The sequence below is a fragment of the Geospiza fortis genome, unplaced genomic scaffold (genome assembly GCF_000277835.1).
Source record: "Geospiza fortis unplaced genomic scaffold, GeoFor_1.0 scaffold221, whole genome shotgun sequence".
NCBI lineage: Eukaryota > Metazoa > Chordata > Aves > Passeriformes > Thraupidae > Geospiza > Geospiza fortis.
In genome coordinates, this window is record NW_005054395.1 from 1,112,559 (window position 1) to 1,134,993 (window position 22,435).

The following is a 22,435-nucleotide window of genomic DNA, read 5'->3' on the forward strand; positions in this document are numbered from 1 at the left end:
GCCCTCCTGCCAGCAGTTGTTTTGCTCCTGCTTTGCCTTGTGCAGCAGCAGAAGGTGCAGAGCAGCAGGATAAGGCTGGCCAGAAGGACCCAGGAGTGGTGGATGTTTGCTCAGTGCAGCATAGGAGCAGCTGGGTCTCCTGCCCTGTGCTGGTCCTTGGGAGCTGCACGGGGAAATGGAAGCATGTTGGGGTGAAGAAAGAGGGACTTTGTGACTTGGCAAGGCAGAGTTTGAGGGTTGAGTGTCTGCATCACTCCTACTCTGCAGGGGACACAATTTCACTTTTCACAAGAGATTCTACCTGCTTTGTATTTCCTGAGTTGTTCCAAAGTTCTAGAACTTAATTCAGTTATGAAGCAACATGAAAACTTCCATTTTGCTGAAGGCCACTTCATTGGAAGAGTGGAAAAACCAGGTGAAATTCAGTAGTTACTTCAAGTCTTTAATCTACCAATGCAGTAAGATGATCTAGAGGCAAGTTTCAGGGATAACACTTTGGGAATGTGTTAGCTTACGAAACCTCACGGAGTAGTGGACCTATTTCTGTCCAATGTTTTTTTTTTTCCACAGCCAAAGCCTATTGCACTAATCTCTGTGGTTGGTCCCAGAGCAGCCATGATCACTGTGCCAAGGAATCCTCTTGTAGTGACAGTGGTGCAGACAGGAACATTTGGGGGCTCTGTAGAGTGCTTTGAACATTAAAAAAGAGCAGAGCAGTAGATAAAATGGGTGATAGCAACACAGAGAGTGGACCGGGTGTTGGCTGGCAGTGCTGAGCAGGGCCAGAGGTAACTAGTGCTGCTGCAGCCATTGTTCAGGGTGAGTCATGGCACACGCAGGTGGATGTGCTAACTAGGTCAGCCTAGATGGGAGATGGATTGTACCTCCGGAACATTGCTTCACTTTTCCTTGGAGGAATTCCCTGTCAGGAGGATGAGGGGGTTAGTGTAAACATTTTGACAGAAACATGTGAGGGCATCTGCGCTGCCAGGGCGGATTGTGCCACACACAAAGCTGTAGCTCCAGTCCTGCCGTGCCACGGGTGACGCCGCAGCCACCCGCGGTCCGGAGGCGCAGCTGGGAGCGGCTCCCGGTGGGCAGCTCTGCTTCTACCAAAATGTAACACCTTTGTTTGCCTCTCTGTGTGTCTCACGAGCAGGATGACAAATACTGGGCCAGGCGCAGAAAGAACAACATGGCAGCGAAGCGCTCGCGGGACGCGCGGCGGCTGAAGGAGAACCAGATCGCCATCCGCGCCTCCTTCCTGGAGAAGGAGAACTCGGCCCTGCGCCAGGAGGTGGCCGACCTGCGGAAAGAGCTGGGCAAGTGCAAGAACGTCCTGGCCAAGTACGAAGCTCGGCACGGCCCCCTGTAAATCCCAGGTGGGGGAGGTGGGGTGTTTTGGGTTTTTTTTCTTTTTTCTTTTCTTTTTTCTTTTTTTTCTTTGTTGCGGGTTGGCATTTGACTAGATGGACAATGTGTTTCCTGTTTGATAGCACCACACCCAAACCAACCTTTCTGTCTTCAGCACTTTACCAGAAGCAGAAACAAAACTGACTTAACGTTGGTTTATTTGTTGTTTTTTTTTTTTTTCTTCTTTTTGTTTGCGTGTACGTGTCCCTGCGTGTGTGTGTGCACACGTGTGTGCCCAGGTCTGTGTCTGTGGGTGTGCATGTGCGTGGCTGTGCGTGTGCGTGCGCATCTCAGCACTTCCCATTTTTATCAGCCCTCTTCAAAGGGTGCCACATTTTTACCTGGACTGTTGAGAACCGCCATAGTAAGCTTTTTATTATATATATATTTTTTTTTTTCCTTCAGTGCTGCTTCAGAGTAGGGGTTTTATGTTCTCGTAATCAGTTCCATCCTCCTGATTTACTTGGAAAGATCCCAGCATAAATTACAAAAAAAAAAAAGAAAAAAAAAGAAAAAAGAAAAAAAAGGTAGATCTCAGTTTTTTTTGAGAGTAACAAAGCTATTGTTTTAAGTCTGTCTAATCAGAAAAGTTAACATGCTAATAAAGTGCACAAATAATAATTTAGTACTACACTGCAGAACTATTAATTTATAGATCGCTTTTGTTGTATTTTTAAGTTTTGGTAATAATTGTCTTCAGATTTAAAAAGTGCTGTTAGACTGAGTTTAGCTATACTCATGATAGATCCCATAATGGCTTCTCTGTAGCTACTAAGGTTCCTTTTCTCTCCACGGACCCCAGGTAGGTAGGTAGGAGTTGTTGGTAGAGCACAGAGTGTGTTCCTTGCACTGCCTGTACCTGAAGCAATAATCCTGCGTGCATGCTGCCCGGATGTTCCCAGTGGGCGTGGGATGGTTCCCTACCCAACAGCAGTCTCGATGTCTTTAACGAGGAATTCCAAAAAGTCCCAGACACGTTCCCATGAGCATGCTGGCTGTGTCCCTGCCGTGGGGGAGTGCATGTGTAAGGAGCAGGATCGTTAGTTGAAAATGAGAACAAAATTAAATAGCATCAAATCAGATCTGATGTTGAAATCAGAGGGGCTTTTCTGTTTTCAGTTAGTAACTCCATTTTGTGATTAAAAGTTGAATAAATACCTAAATTCAGTTGGTTTTTTCCCACGTTTTGTAATATATTTTCTGTGGATTATATCTTGCTGTTTTAAAAAAAATCACTTTTATTCAGTTAGAAGAAGTCACTGGTTTGCAAAGCCCATTTTTTCTTAGTGATTGTTGTTTTGAGTGTGACATGAACTGATGGTTCTGAACTTCATTGTTTTAAACTGCTTTTGAACATGTATGTTCTAATATAAAGTGGACTTCTGAAAAATGAATGTAAGAGACACTGGTGTATTTCAGAGGGGGATGGTGTTGTCATATACTGTGGTTAATCCGATCAATCTAAGTGTTTACTCTAGACCAAAAGGATAGATATTATAAAATGTATAAAGTTTATACAGAATAATTATAGTATGTTCGTTTTGTACAGTATTTTTCAAGTACAAATACTGGCAATGTATTTTGAAAGACATATATATAGCAAAAAGAAAAAGCTATTCCATGTTTAAAATATATAGCAAAGATATATATTCTCCATTATTGTATAGAAAGGAAATGCTTAGGGGTTTGTTGGTTGTCGTTTTCTTCTTTTTTTTTTAAATCCGTGATTTTAAGCCTGGCACACTGGCATGTTCTGTGCTTTAAATTAAATTTTTATGGAAGTAATATGGCTTTCCAGGATTTTCCATATTACTGAAAAAGAGAGACTTTTTTATTTTTCATCAGAAACACATAAAGAAACTGTTTAACAGGGACAAAGCACAACATGGATTTTAGTCAACTATTGATTGGACATTACAACATTTTGTAATGGCAGAAAAATACAAAACCACTCATCGTAATTTCCAATCTGCTGCTGCTGCTAGAATCTGTTTCCAGCTGAATTTTTTGTTATAAACAGCTCAGATCCTGTACACAGCTCTGTGTACTGCATACAGTTAGTAACGTGAGGAAAATACGGTGCTACGTCTTGCTCACAGTTTTCTAAGCGTTCTGACTTTATTTTCAAATAAAAACGTTGTTCATTCCATTAAATCATTATTCATGCTTCAGGAGATGGCTGCAAAGAACTCAGCATTTTGGTCAGCATTAAAGCACCCTTGCATGGATGGCATTTCTCCAGTATTTTTCCACAAACATACCTGGCTTCTCGGTGTCCTGTAAGGTGCAGTGCTTGCCCGTGGACCATTTGTGCAGCAAATCGAGTTTCCATGTGCTACAGAAGGTCTGAAGTGCAGTGAGTTATTCCCTGAAGGTTGGCAGAAGGCGCTGCAGGGGTCAGGAGGGTCTGGCACAGCTGGGGTCTCTGCTGCAGCCCCTTGGGAATGCCCCTGGTTTTCCCTCTGGGAGAAGCAGGACTGGAGCTGCTGTGGTCACACCTTCAACAGCAGCCCAGCAAATGGCAGCAGTCTCTAATCACCCCCACAAAGGGGAATTTTGGGGGGACCCAAGAGCAGGGTGAGGTCAGTGGTGCCACTGCTAGGGCGGGTTGTGACCACAAAACTTTGTGTAACATGCAAAGGGCAGCTTGGGAAAGGAAGGAGAGAATTCTTTTGTTTCTTTGGGCAGGGAAGGGGTGGGAAGTGGTTGAAGACTGGATATCAGGTTTATTGAGGCAGGGCCACAGAGGAGCATGGAGGTTCCTGGCTCTGCCCTGCCCAGCAGTCCCAGAGCCTCCTCGTCCCATCCTGGCCTGGGAGTGTCACAGCTGTCACAGCCTCTCCTCTGGGGTGGGGACTTTCTGAGGAGCCTGTGGGACTTGGGCACTCCCCACTTCCCATGGGACTTAGGCACTCTGGCTGCTCTGAAAGGCTCACCTGGGGAAAAAAAAAAAAAAAAAAGGCAGAATGTGTGGGCTTAAAATTTGGAAAATCCCCAAGTTCACTATCCAGGTTGTCTCCCTGAAATAACAACGAAAATAAATAAATGGAAGTTCAGCTCATTTTTCAGTTCCCAAGGACAGCTCAGCTGGGCTCATCACACCTCTGATGGCTTTGTTGCTCATGAAGGAGCTTTTAGGTATAAGAAATTGTAATTTTATAAAAATAGAAATATATATATTTGCAGAATAATTAATAGCTTATCTAAATAATTCACTGACCTCTATTACACTATAAGCATTGGTAAAATGCTTGTCTTCTCTTTCATTTTTTGCTGAACCTTAGAAGTGGATTTTTTCTTTTTACAAAAGAATGCCCTCTAGAAATCAGTGGGACTGGAGATGGATTTGTGCATCTGAGCACCTTGGGGCTCTCTGTGGAAAGCCCGTGGCAGAGGAGGGGGGGTATTTCTTTTTCTATTTCGAGTGGTGCTGAAGTCACTAAGCCAAGCACCATGGAAATAAGTTCTGACTTGAATCCACAAAAGCAAGAAATTCAGAATGCAGGGGAGGAGCCGGAGCAAGCACCAGGGATGGGATCAGTTCAGACCCCTCTCATTTGAATATCTTGTCTCTGTGGGTTTGTAATACCCCCAATTATTGCTTTAAAATTATTTTTGCAGGTAATTTTGCAATAGAGATGTGCAGTTTATTTTTATTTTATTGACTTTTTTTTATGTGAAGAAAAAAATTATATTAAAACTTATATGTGATCAACCATTGTATTTCTGGCAACACCACAAGACAGAATTAAATACAAGTTTAACAAATAGATCAAATTATCTGTATGACAAGAAATGGTTTGCATCCTGTATGCTGTTCAGCCCAGATCTTTTTTTTTTGTCTGTTATTCTTAATGTTTAATAAACTTTTAAATTTTTCTTCTCTCAGCTGTGTGCTTGTTTTGGTGTGTCAGGGCATGGGGCTTTTGGGAGGGAATTTATCTCCCCCATCCTCTGGTCATCCCACCAGGGGGTGGATCCCAGCTAATCTGGGGGGGAAATATCCCCCAGCCTTCCCAGCTGCCACCAGGATTGGGTATAACCACAGCAAATGTGCATTTACAGGAGATGAAATAATTCAAATTATACTAGAATTAGTACTATTTACTATTTTAACAAAAATATATTATTATATACATATATAAAAGTAATAAAGTGGTACAATGGAAGCAACATTTCCATATATATATTATACACTCTATATATTATGAGATGTGATCATGTTTTAATTCACTGTAAATTCATACAGTAAATTCATAAAAATGCTGCATATCAAGGAGTACTTTTTATTGTAGCATGCAACATAACTTATTAATTTTACTCTCCATTAGAGCTAATATTTTATATGGACCATATGACAGATAATACATACTACAGGCTTTTAGATATCTAGTTTATATAAAGATACAGCCTGAGAGAGAAAAACTATAATATATAATTCAGGACTAACCCTTCCTGTATACAGGTTATTAAACATGTGTGCATATGTATCTGTATATTTATAGCAGGGTACAGAGCATGATATATAGGCACACCTACCTATAAAAGTCTGCATTTTACATACACAGTACCTATTATGCACAAAATGTATGTTTTAATAATACACTGACTCAGTCTCCCCTCTGTGTGTGTGCATGCTTTCGTTAGTTTTAAATATATAGCTGTAATATAAATTATTTTAATACACACATTAAAGATATGTGTGTATATAAATTTATAAATATATAAATTAAAATTTCATTTTCATATGCCATGTTTATAATAATTGCTTTTAGCTTCCTACTTTTATACACCTTTATAAATATATCAATAGCTTTATTAATACCAAAGTTTTTAATGAGACAGAGAGTGTATTTGATCTAATAGCCACATACCTATGTGCACCTGCACAAGCACATTCATCTCTGTGCATCCATAGAGCTGTACACTGGCTAATTATACTTTCATAGAGAACATTTAACAGCACTTATTTTATTAATAAACCTTTATAACTTTTAAAAAATACATATTTATTCTATTGTTATAAAGGATGGTTTTGCCATATATGTTATGCACAAACTATAATTGCTACAATACACAAACACAGCGTGGGCACACACATTCTTGTAGCTCTTTATGTTTTATATATTTACAAGTTTAATAACTGTATCTCATTTAGGCTACCACAATTTATTACTTGAATAAAGCTTTTTAATACACACGAAAAAAAGAGTTTATATACATATATATAGATCTACATGTATATACATGCTCTACATATATATGTGTAAATATATATGTAGTGTATCCATATACTGTTGTATTCACTGATATAAACTCAGTTATATTTTCATACAGCATACTTAGCAGAATTGAATAATCTAGGTTAATATTTTTACATTTCAAATTATGTATTTTATTACTGTAAAAGTCTGGTTTTACTGCACATTCTGTATTATGCACAGACACGTATGTGCACACACACGTGTGCACTCCTCTTCCTCTCACTGGCTAGTCAGAAATTTAATTTTTATTTCCATATAGCATATGGAAAAGAATTAACAAGGTTTCTAATATTTTTGCATGACGATATATATAGTATATATATATATAAAATATATAGCATGTGTTGTGCACCAAGATGTGTTTGAATGACCCAGCAACACTTCCTGTGGCTCTCGTGCTCAGCCCCTCTGTACACACACGTCTCTGTCACAGAGGTTTCCATGTACACACTCAGCACAGATTTAAACAAAAGGGATTTATTTTTACCCAGAGACGTGTATAAAATGATGTGATTTAAAGGTTAAAATTTATATTTTCATATTGTTTTCAAAGGCTAGATTTATAGTTTTGAATTTTTTTCAAAAATATATGAAGTCAATTTTATGATGATGAAGATAAATAAATGTTATGTGGGACACAGCATGTGTTTCTTCTAATACACACATTCACCCTGTCGAGGTGTTTGTGCACGTTTATCTTTACATGCACACAAGTAGAGACATTTAATAATTATATTTCACACTGCCAACTCAATAACATTTTCTTCATTAATATGGGTTTAGAGCTTTTTGTATCCACATTTTATTGCTACAAAGATTATATTTGCTATATATGTTATTTATTATGTGCAAAATATAGTTGTTACAATGCAGAAACACACAAGACCTCCTTGACTGCCTGTGTGTGCTTTTAGCAGCCTTTTTATAATTATATTTTAATATAAAGTATAGAACAGATGATACATAAAACATGTTTTTTGGAGATGTTTTATTTCTTATTTACTTATATGACAGGATTTTACATATAAATGAAGTATTTATTAGTACATGTCTACATATTCAGAGAAAATTTAAGAGATATTATTAATGCAGCATAGTTAGTAGTATAAGTATACTTTAATCTGTAAGTATTTAAAAGAAACCATCTCCTCTCCGCCCCAAGCCCAGGAGACACATCCCAAACACATTTTTATGAGGAGCCAAGGGTATATTTTGGAGTAGTTTTCCAGAGCTTTTGTCACTTTGGGGTCCTAGCGCTTTTGTTTCAACCCACCTGCTTTGACTTCTGGGTAAATTTGGTGTATTTAACATTTCCGGGGTCATTCATGGATGAAATTATCCCAGAAAATCCATTATTTAAGAAAAAAAAAAAGACTGGAAAAGTCCTGAGGTGTTCCCTTGGCCAGGCACAGTCCCAGCCTTAGGGCTGCGTTTGCTGTTTCTTTTTAACTCCTTTTATCCCAGTCCCAGTTCTCATGGAACCTGTGAGAATTTAAGAATCTTTGAGATGCTTTAAATCCTCTATCACCCTTGCCCAGCTGCTTAAAAGAAATTAATCCAGAGCCAAATAAAGACACAGCCATACCCATGGATGGCAAAAAACGAATCCTTGATATTGCATTTAAGAGGAATAAATAGGATTTGTCACAGTGACTGTGACCGGTGCGTTTCCGCGGCGTACTGGGATTTTTCTTTAATATGTAATGCTCCCTAAATGCAAATGTGGGTGGGGAAATGGGGGAGATCCATGGTGGGAATGCTGAGAGCCCCTCGGAGCCAACACAAGAGGTCACACAAGAGCCACGAGCGGCTCCCGAGCGCCGGGATCTGCTCCAAAGCGCCGCCAGCTTCTCCTCTTTAGCGTCCCCGGATCGTCCCTCGGGTGTTTGTGCCTCGGTGCGGCTGCTGCCGGTGAGACGCTGGGAAGATCCGAGTCCCCGGTGGGACGAACGCAGCGCCAGTGTCACCGCAGCAGTGGCACTGCCCGAGCCCCCCGTGCGACACCGGGGCTCCGGCTGCTGCCTGGAGGCGCCAACACACTCGGGCTTGACTGGAGGGTGCTCAATCATTTTGCACATTCGCAGGCCCGATTTTAATTGAAATGTGAAAACTAGCCCCACCTGCAGACAGCACCCAACAGCCAGCTTTCACCTGGGATGGATGAAACCAGCCAGGGGGAATTTATTGTAACCACGACTTTGGCCCAGCAACCTGATTCCTCTAACCTGTATTTCATTCCCTGCTTTCCTGTCCACCTCTGCAGCCTCCAGACAGAACCATCACCCCTGGGAAAGGACACAGTGCCCTGCTCAGCCGTGTCTCAGCCCTGGCCCACCTTGCAGATGAACTGGTTGCCCCATTCTGAGGTCCCAGTGGCCCTGGAGGAAACATGGCTTGTTAATTAGATGTTCTTCCACCACTAAGTTGGGGCTTTTTGTGTTACCTGCCGTTAGTGACTCAGATTATGAGGGTGAAATGCAAATTATGCTCTGGATCCCAGTGCCACCTTGCTTTATACCTGCAGGTCAGTGTTCAGCACAGCTTGTTCCATTTTCCAACAAACCCCTGGTGGGAAGGGTGAACGTGGCATGGGCGGCTTTGGCAGCACAGCTCAGCCACACCTTTTTTGGACAAGTTCTGCCACAACAGCTCAGCCAACCCTGGTATGCAGCATAGATGGCAGAAAATTTAAAGGGCTTTTCAATACCAGAGCTGATGTCTCCATCATCAAAAGCAGTGAATGGTTCACTGATTGTCCCATGATTAACCCCACCTCCACCCTAATTGGGGTGGAAGGAATGCAGTGCCCTAGACAGAGCACTCATCTCTAGCTTGTTCTTGGCCCTGATGGGCAAAGTGCCTGGATTGCACCATTTATTGCTGCTATACCATGTACATTATGGGGAAGGGATGTTTTAGGACAATTTGGAACTACTGTGCAGATAGATTCAGCTTCACTGAATGATCTTTTTCATAGGGGCCATTGATCAGCCATTCCAAACTCTATTTGGCCAACTCACGTCACTCATATTCCAGAATCTGGTAATTTGAAATATGATCATGTATCTGTTGATGCTTAGTCTTGTGTCTTGATGGCAACTGCCCCCTCTGGAGAGAAGGCCTGTGATGTCACTGGGCACTGGCTCTCCTGCTTTGCCACTTCAGGCCTTCTGGCCACCACTGAACCAGACAATGGCCTGCCTACGCTTCTGAACAGACTGGGCAATTCTTACAGCACTGGGGTGTCTCCCACAGCACAGGTATTCCCCACTGTCCCACTGGGCAGGCTAATGTTGATCGTGCCCACAGGACATTGAAAACCATGCTTGAAAAACAAAACAAGGGGGAGTCAGGGTGCCCACATGACAGATGAGCAAAAGCCTTGTACGTTCTCAATTTTCTGAATCGAGATGAGGTTGGCCAAACAATATGTGAAAGACAATATTCTTTCAATACAAAGGCTCATCCCAGGCCTCTGGTGATGGGAAAGGACCCTTAGATCTACTGGCATGGGGCAGGGGTTATGCTCGTGTCTCCACAGGTCACAGCATGAAGTGGGTTCCTTTGTGGTGTGTGCAGCCACTTGTGCTGTCCTGGTTGGCAAAGGCACTTACCCCTAAGATGGACAGAGCAAATGAATGATGCTACCCCTACTGATACCATGTGCACATTGTTCAGGTCAAGGCATATGTTGGTGGTTTTGAAGGGCTGTTACTGGGTTACTCCCCCTCTTCCTTGCTCAGTGATATTACATCTGAAAACGTTTCAGGATCTGCTCAGGTTTTTCTAGTCTTGTAGACGACCTCTCTTTCAGGGTATGGTTTAAACATTTAGTAGTATATGGCATAATTGACTTTGGTGTGATTTTATTGATTAAACAAAGAAAGGGGAGATGTGGGAGACAAGAAATCCTGTTCACTTCTGTTCCCTCTTGCTCACCAGAAAGCACTCTGGGAAAGGTTCAGCTAACAGCAAGATAAAAACCAGATCATGTAAGCAGAGAACAAATTGTGTGACTGGTGTGTGTGTGGTCACCTCATGTGTGGGGCAGTGATGGGCTGGGGAGATGCGTGGACACTGAGAGATCAGAAAAGATCTCTCAATTGGGTAAAAGGACACGTGAACAGCAACACCACAGAGGCAGGCAGCCAATGCCTGCCTGTTTTGCTTAAAGTTTAGAGCATAAAAATTAGTTTTTTTGCAATAAAGTGTTCCCCTGGAGCAAGCAAGAAGGAGGTCCATGTGTCTTTGTTCCCAATTTACAAAGAAGGAAAAGCTGCCTTCTTGAGATGCTGTGTGTGCTGGTTTTGGGGTAATTTTCTTGGTTGACACCTCTCTCCCAAAAGATGGGATTACAGTTCCTGCTTCTACCTCTCCCTCCTTCTGCACTGTCACTAATTTCTCATGTCCCTGTGTCACAACATCAGCTGGGAAAAGTGTCTGGAGCCTGCAACATCCTGCTGGCTCTGTCAAACCAGGTGGCAGGGAAGCAAGATTGAAGGGACTGAGTTTGTTTAAGTCCAGGGCAGAAGAAAGCAAGGGAAGAAGTGAGTCTCCAGCTACAGAAAACCTGCCTGGAAGGGCTCTTCTCTGAGCTGCTGCAAACAGGACAAGGAGTAACAAGCTTAAAGTACAGCAAAGAAAACAGTGCTTGGGCAGCCAGAAAAAAAACAAAAATCAAGAGGGCAGCGGGTGAAACATTGAAATAAACTGCCTGGGAGGATTGTGAAATCCTCATTATTAGAGGCTCTTTAGAACAAGCCTGTCAGGACTGACAGGCAGAGTCCATCCTGCCTGCAGGCAGAGGAGGGGCTAAAAATATCTCACAGTCCCTTCAATCTTTATTTTCAGTGTTTTAGCAGAAGGCAGATTAAGCTGCTCAGCACCACCATCAGCTTCAAGACAAAAGCCATTTCTGTTCAAACATATTCAATATTAAGACATATATTAAAAAAAAAACTCCTCCTGGACCAATCCTGAGCTTCCCATATTCGTGGGTTTTGATTAGAGAAGACAGCTGAGTTCCCACAGCAACAATGTTCAATCCTCCAGCATTTAAGATGCTACAAAATCCTTGCTAGTTGAATCCAAAAGTGCCACAGGTTCCCCATGTTCAGTAGGTGTTGTGGGTTGGGTTTCAGTGTTTCAACATCCAGAGTAACTACTGCTCTCCATCCAAACACCCTGTGGGCTGCTCTGAATGTCCTGCTGGAGAATGGCTCAGTTGCTGGCTGGCTGTCCTGGACCAATCCTGAGCTTCCCATATTCGTGGGTTTTGATTAGAGAAGACAGCTGAGTTCCCACAGCAACAATGTTCAATCCTCCAGCATTTAAGATGCTACAAAATCCTTGCTAGTTGAATCCAAAAGTGCCACAGGTTCCCCATGTTCAGTAGGTGTTGTGGGTTGGGTTTCAGTGTTTCAACATCCAGAGTAACTACTGCTCTCCATCCAAACACCCTGTGGGCTGCTCTGAATGTCCTGCTGGAGAATGGCTCAGTTGCTGGCTGGCTGTGTCATAGGAGCCACATGCCACGTCTGGTCACACCTCTGGGCCTCTCCTGGAAGCCACCACCACCACCCACCAGGCAGTGAGGAGGTGCCTGCTGGAGCTGAAGCCATTCATTCACTCAGTCTCTACCAACAGCTTTGCATCTCTGAAAATTTAAGGGAGATTTACAAAGGCACCTAGAGGATTTGGGCACTCAAATCCATGCCATCAGGGCTGGGGCTGCTAAGCAACAGAGACAGCTGAACAGATCCCTCTGAGAGCACATGAGCTTCATTAGCCAATGATGTTATGAAACTGGCCTCTCTGCCAGCCTTTTGCAACAGGATTTTGGTTCCCCAGCTTATCCTTAGGAGCAAGCACCCTGGTTCTGCAAGGGAAACAAGCACTGCCACCCTTCCTGCTCAGCACAGACAGGAGGAGGATGCCTGGGCTGGAAACAACCCAGTGACAGACACCCAGCTCAGAACCAAAACACCACCCACCAAACACTACCCAAAGAGGAATCTGAAAACTTGTATCGAGAGAGCCCTGCTTTCCCTGGGGCTTTGACCTGTGAGCGGAACTCCCCTGTGTGCTCAGCTGGCACCTGGGACAGGCTCTGTGCTGAATTCCCCAGGCAGCCTGCAAAGCTCACACCCAGCCCAAGGCTGAGCAGCCGGGGGGTTTAGCCCCAGGACAGTGTCACCACACCACTGGTGCTTGTGCCACTTGGGCAGTGCTGGGAATGCCACAGCAAAGGCATCCCAACACTTCCAACAGCCACATGAGAACGCCTCAGGTGTTTTATGTCCATTCCCTTCCCTCTGAGAGTGGCTGGTGAATTTACTCAGACAAATGACGCCTGAAACACTCCCAAGCAGCAGGATGGAGAGGCAGCTCTGGCTGTTGGAGCACAGTGGTCAATGGCAAGGCTGAGAAAGGGAAGGCAGAGAGCACCCACACCCTGGAGCCAGCTTTGCTGTGCCATCCTGATCACTCTTTTGTCAACTATTTTTAGCTTTAACCTTATGGCACCTATGGATGGGTGAAAGCAATCGGCAGCAGAGCCCAACATCCTGTGCTCTTTAAAAATAGCAAAGCATGGAGAAAAGATTCAGTCAAGCACATGATGTGACCATGACAGCCTTGGCCTTCAGGGACATCTCGTGGCTAAACACACCAGACCCAAGTAAAGAATTGTGTAGAGGTTCTGAGCAGGAGGGGCATTTAAGCGAAAAAAAAAAAAAACTATGAAAAATTATAGTATCTTCTCTTTAACTTGCTCATTCCAGCCCCAACAATGTGCATTTTATAGAATATCCTGAGTTGGAAGGGACCTACAAGGCCACCCAAGCCTCCTTGGAAAGGACTTCCTTACCCAGAACTGGGAGATTCTTATCATAATCACAAATAATTAAGAGGAATGTGGAGCAGACAGGATTGGAACAGGAGCCTACCTACCTTTAGATCTTTCTGTTAACAGGAAGAAAAATTAATATTGTCTTTGGGCATTCCTCACTGTTTATTTTGAACCAATACAATTCAAACAAGCACTCTAACATAAATCCTTAAAGGTAGCCCTTCATTTAATAGAATTATTTTTTGATGCACAGGATATTGTCTTATAAAAATATGATCTAAAAATATATGCAGTATTCAAAGTACCTGCTGCATCCCAGACATTTTCTGGAAAGGTCCATCTGAAATGTTTGCTATCTCTGCTTTATTTAGATTCAGCCTACTTGTTGCACTTCTAAAACCTAGAGGCATAGAAAATACAGAAGCAAGTGCTTTTAAAAACATTTGCCTTGGGAAGACAAAGAAATCCCATCTCTGTACTGCAGCATGCATTACTGGAAAAAGCACTATCCTTACTCCAGAGGAATCAGCCTCGAGAGCTCCAATTAGATGGAGGGAAAAAAGAAAAGACTAATTGATATGCTTGCTTTCCAGACAGAAACACATTTTTAGTTCAGCTTGTCTATATTTTATGCAATGATACTCCTCCAGGGATAAGAGCAAAATTATGTGTTTCAATGTTCTAAGCTGAAAAAAAAAAATCCCAATATATTCTTATATCCCAGAACAGCAAAAGGGAAAAGCAAGTTCTAACTATTGACCAAAATTTAGACAGAAATGTATTTTTTCCATACTAAAAATTGAATAATTTGGATTACAGTCTTTCTTACTGTTTTTAAAGCATTGGCTGAGCAGACATGAAGGTCCTAAGGTTCAACTCAGGATCCCTTTTGTCAGGAGTGGCCACAGTGTCAGTCTCTGACTGCCCTGCCCAAATGATGGAGAGGGAAGAAAAACAACCACCAAGAAAACAAGAGTTTCCAAATTGCACCAAATGTTTAATGTTAGTCTAGTACATTCAATATCATATTGACTAGAATACAGTAATTCAAAGTATTTTTGGCGAATTGGAACTTTTTAAAAACCATTCAAACACTCCAAAAAGCAAATGCCATGAAAAATTAACTTAAAATTAAAACAAACATATTCAAGCAATAGTTTAACTTTTGACTACAGAAAACCTTTACATGTATTTTAGTGGTTTTAGCAGTACTGCATTTCAACAAAATATATGGACTCACAAAAAGTGGAAAATATTAAAATAGACACAATGTTAAAAAACTGAGGCATCCAGATCTGCAAGACTGTTGTAGTAGAATCACCTGCCCAGCTCTTCCCTTTGCTCTCTTTTGGGGCAGTTTGAGTTTGCTGTGGTGCTGCCATTTCTCTGATCACCTGCTACCACCACACAGCAATTCTTCAATGTCTTGAGTTTAAAGTCTGTCCCTCTGGTAAATTCCCTATACAAATGTAAATATTCTAAAACTTGTGGCCCTCTGGCAAATCTGAGTGAAACAGGACCTTTGAAACATCCCTATCTTGCTATTTATTGTTTGTAGACAGGCAATATCCAGAACAAAATCTGAAAAAGGCAACACATTTTGGTTTTGTTTTTAAATACTGACATGTAAAACTGAGTAAATTAGAAAAAGGATAAAGTCGATCTTAATATAAGACATTCATTACATAGTGGGACAGGATACAATTACTGGACAAACAGGATTACAATGACTCTTCTACACTGGTCATTTGAGCACGTCCTACAATCATGACTTGCTACCACAGCTGGATTTCCTGTACAGACAGACAGTAACAAAGACCAGTCAGACTCTGTGTGAAGCCCCAGGATGACAAGTGACACCCTACCACATCCTCCAAGCCCTGCTCCCTGCCAGGCTGTGCTTGTGAAGAACCCTGAGCTCCAGGTGCTCAGCAATGCTCTGCCTGCTGCTCCCACCTGGGTTTCCCAGCACAGCCACCCCACCAAAAGCTGGTGGGACCAGCCAGTTTAAGCCCCTTTGGAAACCCAAGTCTCAGTGCCACGTGTGTGTACAGGGGCTGGGGAAATGAGCAGCCCTGGCTTGGATGGGGGATTTTCCACACGAGCCCCCACCCTGGGCAGCATGGGTACAGCTGGGAACTTGGAGGAGAAAATCACCTCAGCTATTCCTTTTACAGCTCTTCATCACAAATAAAGCCTACTTAAGGTCTGGTTCAGTGGTACTGTAAATGAGCAGAATGCTGCCATGTTAGAACTCAGCAGAATCACATTTAGGTTTAGTTTGTAAAAGTGGTTATTACAATTACAGCTGCAACACAAACTTCAGAAGAGGTACAATGTTTGCTCCTCAGAACAGGGTGTGGAATGTAACCAGTTCTTGCAAGAGTTTGCAACATGAATAACTGCATAGATGACAGTTGTGTGTCTTCAGTTCAATAAATGTACTTTTAAAGTTTACAAAAAACACAGAAAAGTTTCTATAAAAGTCACATTATACCAAGATAATGGGTGGTAAAAGTAGATTAGTTGTCTCTGATTCATGTTTAAGAAATGACTCGTGGAAAGGTGAAAGAAACCAAATTTCATGTCAAGAGCATCATATTTTCACTATTGCACTGACTTCACCATTTGAATCACTAATTTAGAAAAATTCACGTAGTTAAAAACTGTAAAATTAAACTAGCATACAAAATTGGTTTGTAAACATCAGGTAGCCAGTTCTGCTAACATGGAATGGACTCTTGGTTACTGCAGTACAGTATCTTGGTTATTTACAGCACTTGCCATGTGATGGGAAATGGCAGGACACAAACATCAGTTCACAGTAATTGTGTTCACAGAACTACCAAAGTCAGTGCAGTTTTGCTGTGCAATTTTTCCAATTCCCCCCAATTCTTTAAGTCAAATAATACTGTTACAGAGGCCAAGTGCAGATTATTTTTTTGTATAATCTCATAAGTGACGAATGATGTCTGCAGGACTTCTGTAAAGGTACTTCCAAATGGCGTAGTAATGGACAGCGGCGGCTGTGGCCACGAAGAGGTGCCAGATGGCGTGGGCAAAGGGGATCACCCCATCACTCTTGAAGAACACCACGCCCAGGCAATAGATCAAACCTCCCCAGGCCACCTCCTGCAGTCCCTCCGTGTTGCTCTGCCAGGGAACAAGGACAGGTCAGGGGCAGGGTGTAAAGGGGGGCAAAGAGTATTTATGGACAAAATACACAGTGCTTTTCTCCCCCAAGCAAAGGGAGCTGGATGTGACAACTCTGAAAATGTTGGGAGGGACAGATGGACAAGTGAGAAATGCGGTGTATTTATATTACACTTTGTGAAATGCACAATAATGTGCTTATATGCCATGTCCCCATAGCACTAGAGAACTTATACTGGGACAACTCAAGAACTAAAACAAGATTGATGGTTTGCTTCATCAGCAGAGCAGACAATCATGGAGACAAAGAAAACCACATTACTTTGTGGAAGTGTGAGTTTAACGCAGCTCCTCCCAGCAAGACTTTGATACAGCCAGTTAAGGCAATAACCTGAAAATGTGTCACATTTATATTAGCAACAGAGATGGTTCATCAACATTATTTAAAATGTGTAACTATAAAAAAGTTTGGAGTAGGATGCTTTTCAGATGCACCAAGAAACCCAGGCTCTCTTTATCTACACAATGCAGCATTTCACTCAAATGTGAACTATAAATCCAAACTATGACAGGTTGTATTTGGTTGCTCTGCAAAGAGCATTTACAAGTATAGTGTACTAAAATGAACATCTCTGCAGAGGAAAGAGCTGCACTGGAATTTAAGCTGGTTATAAAAGGCAAATTTTGTTTGTTTGCACTGTTAATAGTCACATTCCTTACCATGGATGTCACTACCAGAGCAGGAGAAAATCCCATCGCTAAATAGAAAAAGAGTTCAACGATCTTATACCTAAAAAGGAATGATTTGAGCAATTTAAGGTGGTGTACAAAAGGATGAACATTTCCTTCAACAGCAAAAATGAATATTTTAAATTATGTATTGGTATTGGGTCATTATACAAAAAGCTTTCATGCAGATAGACAGGTTATAGTGTTTTATGACAAAGTTAAAACTAGTGTTTATCTCTGCATTGCAGAGTTGCAGGCAATACCTTCTCCAAATACTGCCCAGACACTTTCACTTGCAGTAAGTACCAGTGAGAATAAAACTGAGACAACTTAAATTTTCTTGTTTGATGAGAACCTTGGTAGCTCATCTCCAAAACAAAAAAAGTTTGGTCTTGTTCTCTGATGATAATTTTCAGTTTAAAGTTAAATGCAAAGAAGAATTCTTACTTTTCATGGTAGAGAAATACATAAAGGGTTCCTCCAGCAGCCATCAGCCAGATAAACCATCTCATGTGAGATGCCAGAGGTCCCAGCTCACGGAGATTTAACCTGGAGGTATAAAGGTTCCAAGAGACAAAAGTGATGAGTAAACTAACACAATAGCAGTGGGGATTAATAAAAACAAATAAATACTCAGAGCTTTAACTAGAGAATGAGGGAACAAACAATAGGACATTCTACCCACAGAGAGGCAGAAGGTGTTTGCATTGATGGGTGGAAAGCATGAACTATGTGGAGTATAAATAAACTACTTTCTGATGTTTTCTAGCATCACTTTCTGTTCAGCAAGGCCTAGGAGATGACATTACAACTGTCACAACACATAAAGTGGTCAATTGCATCCAAGAAGCCCTCTATAGATTTTGGAAAGCTGCAATGATGAACTCCATACTTTTGAAAAGCTTTGATTCTGCAGCTGTGGTCCTCATTTCTTACCAGGGTGCGTAGGATGCTGCAATGAAGACATAGATCATCATTCTGTCACACATGTGAAAGCAATGCTCCATTGTCCTAGGGAGAGAGAGACAGAACAGGTCACCATGACACATTTTGGGAAGATTTTTGCATCACCTCATTTTCCTGACATGCTTTGGAATTACTCTGGGGAAAATACCATCACCTCCATCCCTCTTACAACCATGTGGAGGAACTGAGACACATAAGAGCTGAGCACTTCTCCAGTCCCCTCCCCTTCTCCACCCCCACCTTGCATCCCTGTCACATCAACTCCGCCTAATCCAGACACTGTTACTATTTAGTGACTACTGGCTATGTCCAATTTATGGCCCAGAATTATTTAGGGAGTCTTACAAGGGATGGATAAATGAAATAAAATTAAAATAATAAATCCCATGTCAGTTTTGCTATTGCTGCCTTGGTCCCAAGGAGGTTTCCTGCTGGTTAGCTGGGCATTGGCAAAAGCTGTGTTTCCTCAAAGCACTTGAGCATGCCATAGTCCCAGACAGTGTCTTCATGTCTGCAATGGGATATTATCCATCAACCACCTACATTATGTTTTTCTCATTCTGCTTCTGGATTAAGAGCCACTAGGGCCTACCAAAACACATTTTCTTTGTGACAAGGCAGCAGACATTCGAGTTCACTGGTACATGAGCTTGGCTCACTATTTCTTCCAAAAAAATCAAGGGTGTTTATAGGAACCAAGGCAACTCCCGTGGCAGGGAGAAATGATGCATCTGACCCCACTGATATCAGAAGGTCAATTAATTACTTTATTATACTATATTATTCTATACGCTATTACACTGTATTAAACTGAATCTGCACAAGCACCTAACTCAACTCAACTGCCCAGAATCTCGTGGCTGTCAGCTGACAGTCCTGACACACACACACGCTTGGCCTGATAGGCCAAGGAAACAAAACACCATCACTTTGGGCAAACAATCTCCATATTGCATCCTACTTTGGCACAACACAGGAGCAGCAAATGAGATAAGAATTGTTTTGATCACTCTTTTCTTTGCTTCTCTCAGGTTCAGAGAATGTGAATCCAACAGGTGTTTTTATCATGATTCAGCAGAAAGTACCACTCCAACCTCTTGTGAAATTGGTTTGACTGAGAAGCACAATAGGCAAACGTCCCAAGGAGGTGCAGCATTTTCTCCTGCTACCTTAGGTGACTCTTCTTCCAGGAGACGATGTGGAACACGGTGGAGACGATGAAGAGGGCACAGAGCCCCACCCCGTACATCCATGCTGTGATCTTCTCCCAGCGGTCGTCGGAGAGCCGATGGAGGAGGGCGCTGCCCACGATGGCAGGGACAATCAGGAACTGCCAAAACAAAAGGCCATTGTCAGGTCTGTGCTGTGGTGCCACCCACAGAGCAGAGAGCCCAGCCCCAGCCAGAGAGTTCTGTCTTTTCGCTTTAAGTTGACACATCAGCACCAGAAATTCATCGATGTCTCAGGCATAGGTTAGATCTGCTTTTGCTAAATTTCTCCCCCCATGGTACCAGGGAAGGTTACCAACTCCTCTAGCCATGACAGCAAATTCTTTTGCCTAATTTTCTAAGTATTAGCAGTGGTTTTATTTTCACATTCAGCCTCATGTTTTAAAACCAAGTTCATCTTACTCTAGGCTTGAATTTAATCCACCTCTTGTGCATAGACACAGAGCACAAGACAAACCAAAATAAACTCAAATCCCAAATGAAAAAACAAAACATTTAGCAAAGTGCAATTGCAAGAATTAAGCAACAGTTTTGCAGAACTTGGGTTTAAGCTACCATAAATAAATTAGCTCCAAACTTCTCTCATAAATAGATTTTTAATGCACAAAGATGTTCTTCTAATGCAGCATATCCAACTCTGTTTTCCTTCCCACCTCCCTCTCAAAGCATTTCTAATTCACTTCTTCCAAAACAGGCCCTGTTCAAACACCATGATAAAATTACTATGCCTGCATGAAGCATCCAAGAAATGACTGCAGGCTTTAAATGCATACATTTAAAACCACACTGCCTTCCAGAATAAAATACCTGATGTACCTCTATCTCCTTCAGGAAAAGGCAAAAACAAAAGGGGGAGAAGGAGAAAATAACCCCAAAAACCCTAAAAAACACCCTATGTCCAACAAGTATTTAAAGAAGAGAGCTCACTGACTCAGCTATTTCTACCCATCTCCATCCACTATCAAGTCAGCCTTCTAAGTTACAAACACTGCACAAATTCTCTTCCAGGTCCTACAGCATGTCTAAAATGCTAATTTGTTCCCTTGAATTGCAAATAAGCTTCTTAGGGTTAAATTCTTGGTAATTTAACCCAAGTCTCATATGTTAAACAATAAAGCCAGGAACAAGCAATGTTTAAACAAATCTGGCCACTTTGCATTACAGGTTTGATAGCTCAGACTGCAGAGTTCTAGTCTAGCCTGTCCTTTATCTAATTACAGACCAGAGGAAATCAAGGTTCTGCTCAGTGCAGAGGATGCAGAGCAAACTGAATGGATCTGAGAATAACAATAACATGAATGGATCTGAGAATAACAATTTCCTTCTGACTTTGAAGTGTATCAGCTGTAGCTTCATTATTATTCAATTTCCTTATGTTTTGCAAAATTCAGTGTATTTGTGCCAAAAGCTGTAGAGCCATGGAAATTAAAAGTATGGCATTGATACATTCACAACACTGGGACTAGAGCTGAAGAGACATCCTGAGCTTTGTAATGGAACTATGGAAGTTCACTTGGTGCACTTTAAGGCCAGAAATAGTCTGCCAGCCTGGCTTCTCATTTATCACGTTGGTTTGATCTAAGTTTCCTGCACACATCCTGGATAGCCCCCAAATTCAGGGAAGGTTGCAATGTGTCACTCCTCAGGAGATCAGTCACTCCTGTTTTCCACACTTGACACACAGTGTGAATGAAGTGTGGCTGAAGCCCCTGGCACAGCCAGGAACTGATGAGATGTGACAGCTGTTTCATTTAGTTTTTGCAGGGGACAAGGAGGATACTTAGCCCCAGAAATGGTGGTGCAGCCATGGCTCTAAGCTGTACAGTCCCACTGCATCCTCAGTTTCCTTCCCAATTTTTGGTGCAAATTCCAGTTTTGACTAAACTTGACAGAGAACTAGAAGGTTTCAGAGAGATTAAATACCTATAAATACCAGGTAAAACAGCAAATTCCTACTAATTGGGAATTAGTAGGAATATAAAAGCTTAGTAGTATAAAAGCTTAGGCATGAGCTGCTCAGGGACTCTGACAGAGACCACAGGAAAAGAGCCCTCTTTGGGCTTTAGATTTAGATATGACACAGAATAGCCTGCCTTTCTTACACAGAGACCCCAGCTTTTTACTAATCTCCTCAAATAAATATTTCACAAGCTAAGCTGCGACATGGGATGCTCAAATGGGCCCAAACAAAGTTCAGTGTCAACCACTCTTTCCAGTAATTGTTGTGTATAAAGTGATACAGTTAAAACAAAGAAGCAATTCTCTTATCGCCTCTCTACTTACACCTTCAGAATCAAGAGTCCAACACATGAATGAAGACTTTAATCCCTTTTTTGCCTTGTCCTGCTTTAAAGAACAATTCTACCTCTCACAGGGAAGAGCACTGTATTCCATGAAAAGGACTGATTGTTTTTTCTAAGTGTTCTTTTTGGAACCATTTTCCTCTCTGTGTTTGGTAGGCACCATGGGAACAGTCAGACGAAACAAGAGATGTTTTATTACTCTTTTTTTTTTGTCCAAAAATAGCTAGATTAAATACAAATTCTAGAAATGATACCCTGCTGTTCCAGCCAACTCGATTAAAGTTCTTCAGATGGCAATGCCATAACAGGTAACATATGGTACAATGGGCTTTATCCATCTTACAAAAGAAATATGAAACTTCAGCTCACAAAAAAAGGCAAATTCTCCCATGTTCATTTGAAAAAAAAATCACAAACACAAGAATTGCATTTTAATCTCCAGTTTTGAGAATGGAAAAGCCATTAATCAGTCCTTTAAAAGGAGGAGAGTTTACCAAAAAAGCAGTCAGAGAATCAGAACTAACAGAA

The 22,435-nt window shown here is 41.8% G+C and overlaps 2 protein-coding genes across 4 annotated transcripts in view; one reads left to right on the forward strand and one right to left on the reverse strand.

Moving 5' to 3' along the window:
- The window catches only part of HLF (HLF transcription factor, PAR bZIP family member), a 34,884-nt gene extending 29,583 nt beyond the window's left edge, over nt 1-5,301 (forward strand). Inside the window, exon 4 of the mRNA XM_005425764.2 lies at nt 1,160-5,301. Coding sequence (XP_005425821.1) covers nt 1,160-1,375 — 216 coding nt within the window. The 3' untranslated portion in view covers nt 1,376-5,301. The remainder of the gene's footprint in view (nt 1-1,159) is intronic.
- A 9,202-nt stretch (nt 5,302-14,503) lies between these two features.
- The window catches only part of MMD (monocyte to macrophage differentiation associated), a 97,965-nt gene continuing 90,033 nt past the window's right edge, over nt 14,504-22,435 (reverse strand). For all 3 annotated transcript variants that reach the window (XM_031060896.1, XM_005425729.2, XM_031060895.1), the window contains exons 3-7: nt 19,545-19,705; nt 18,346-18,420; nt 17,857-17,958; nt 17,401-17,470; nt 14,504-16,680 (exon numbers count right to left, since the gene is read on the reverse strand). In XM_031060896.1, coding sequence (XP_030916756.1) covers nt 16,480-16,680; nt 17,401-17,470; nt 17,857-17,958; nt 18,346-18,420; nt 19,545-19,705 — 609 coding nt within the window. In that variant the 3' untranslated portion in view covers nt 14,504-16,479. The remainder of the gene's footprint in view (nt 16,681-17,400; nt 17,471-17,856; nt 17,959-18,345; nt 18,421-19,544; nt 19,706-22,435) is intronic.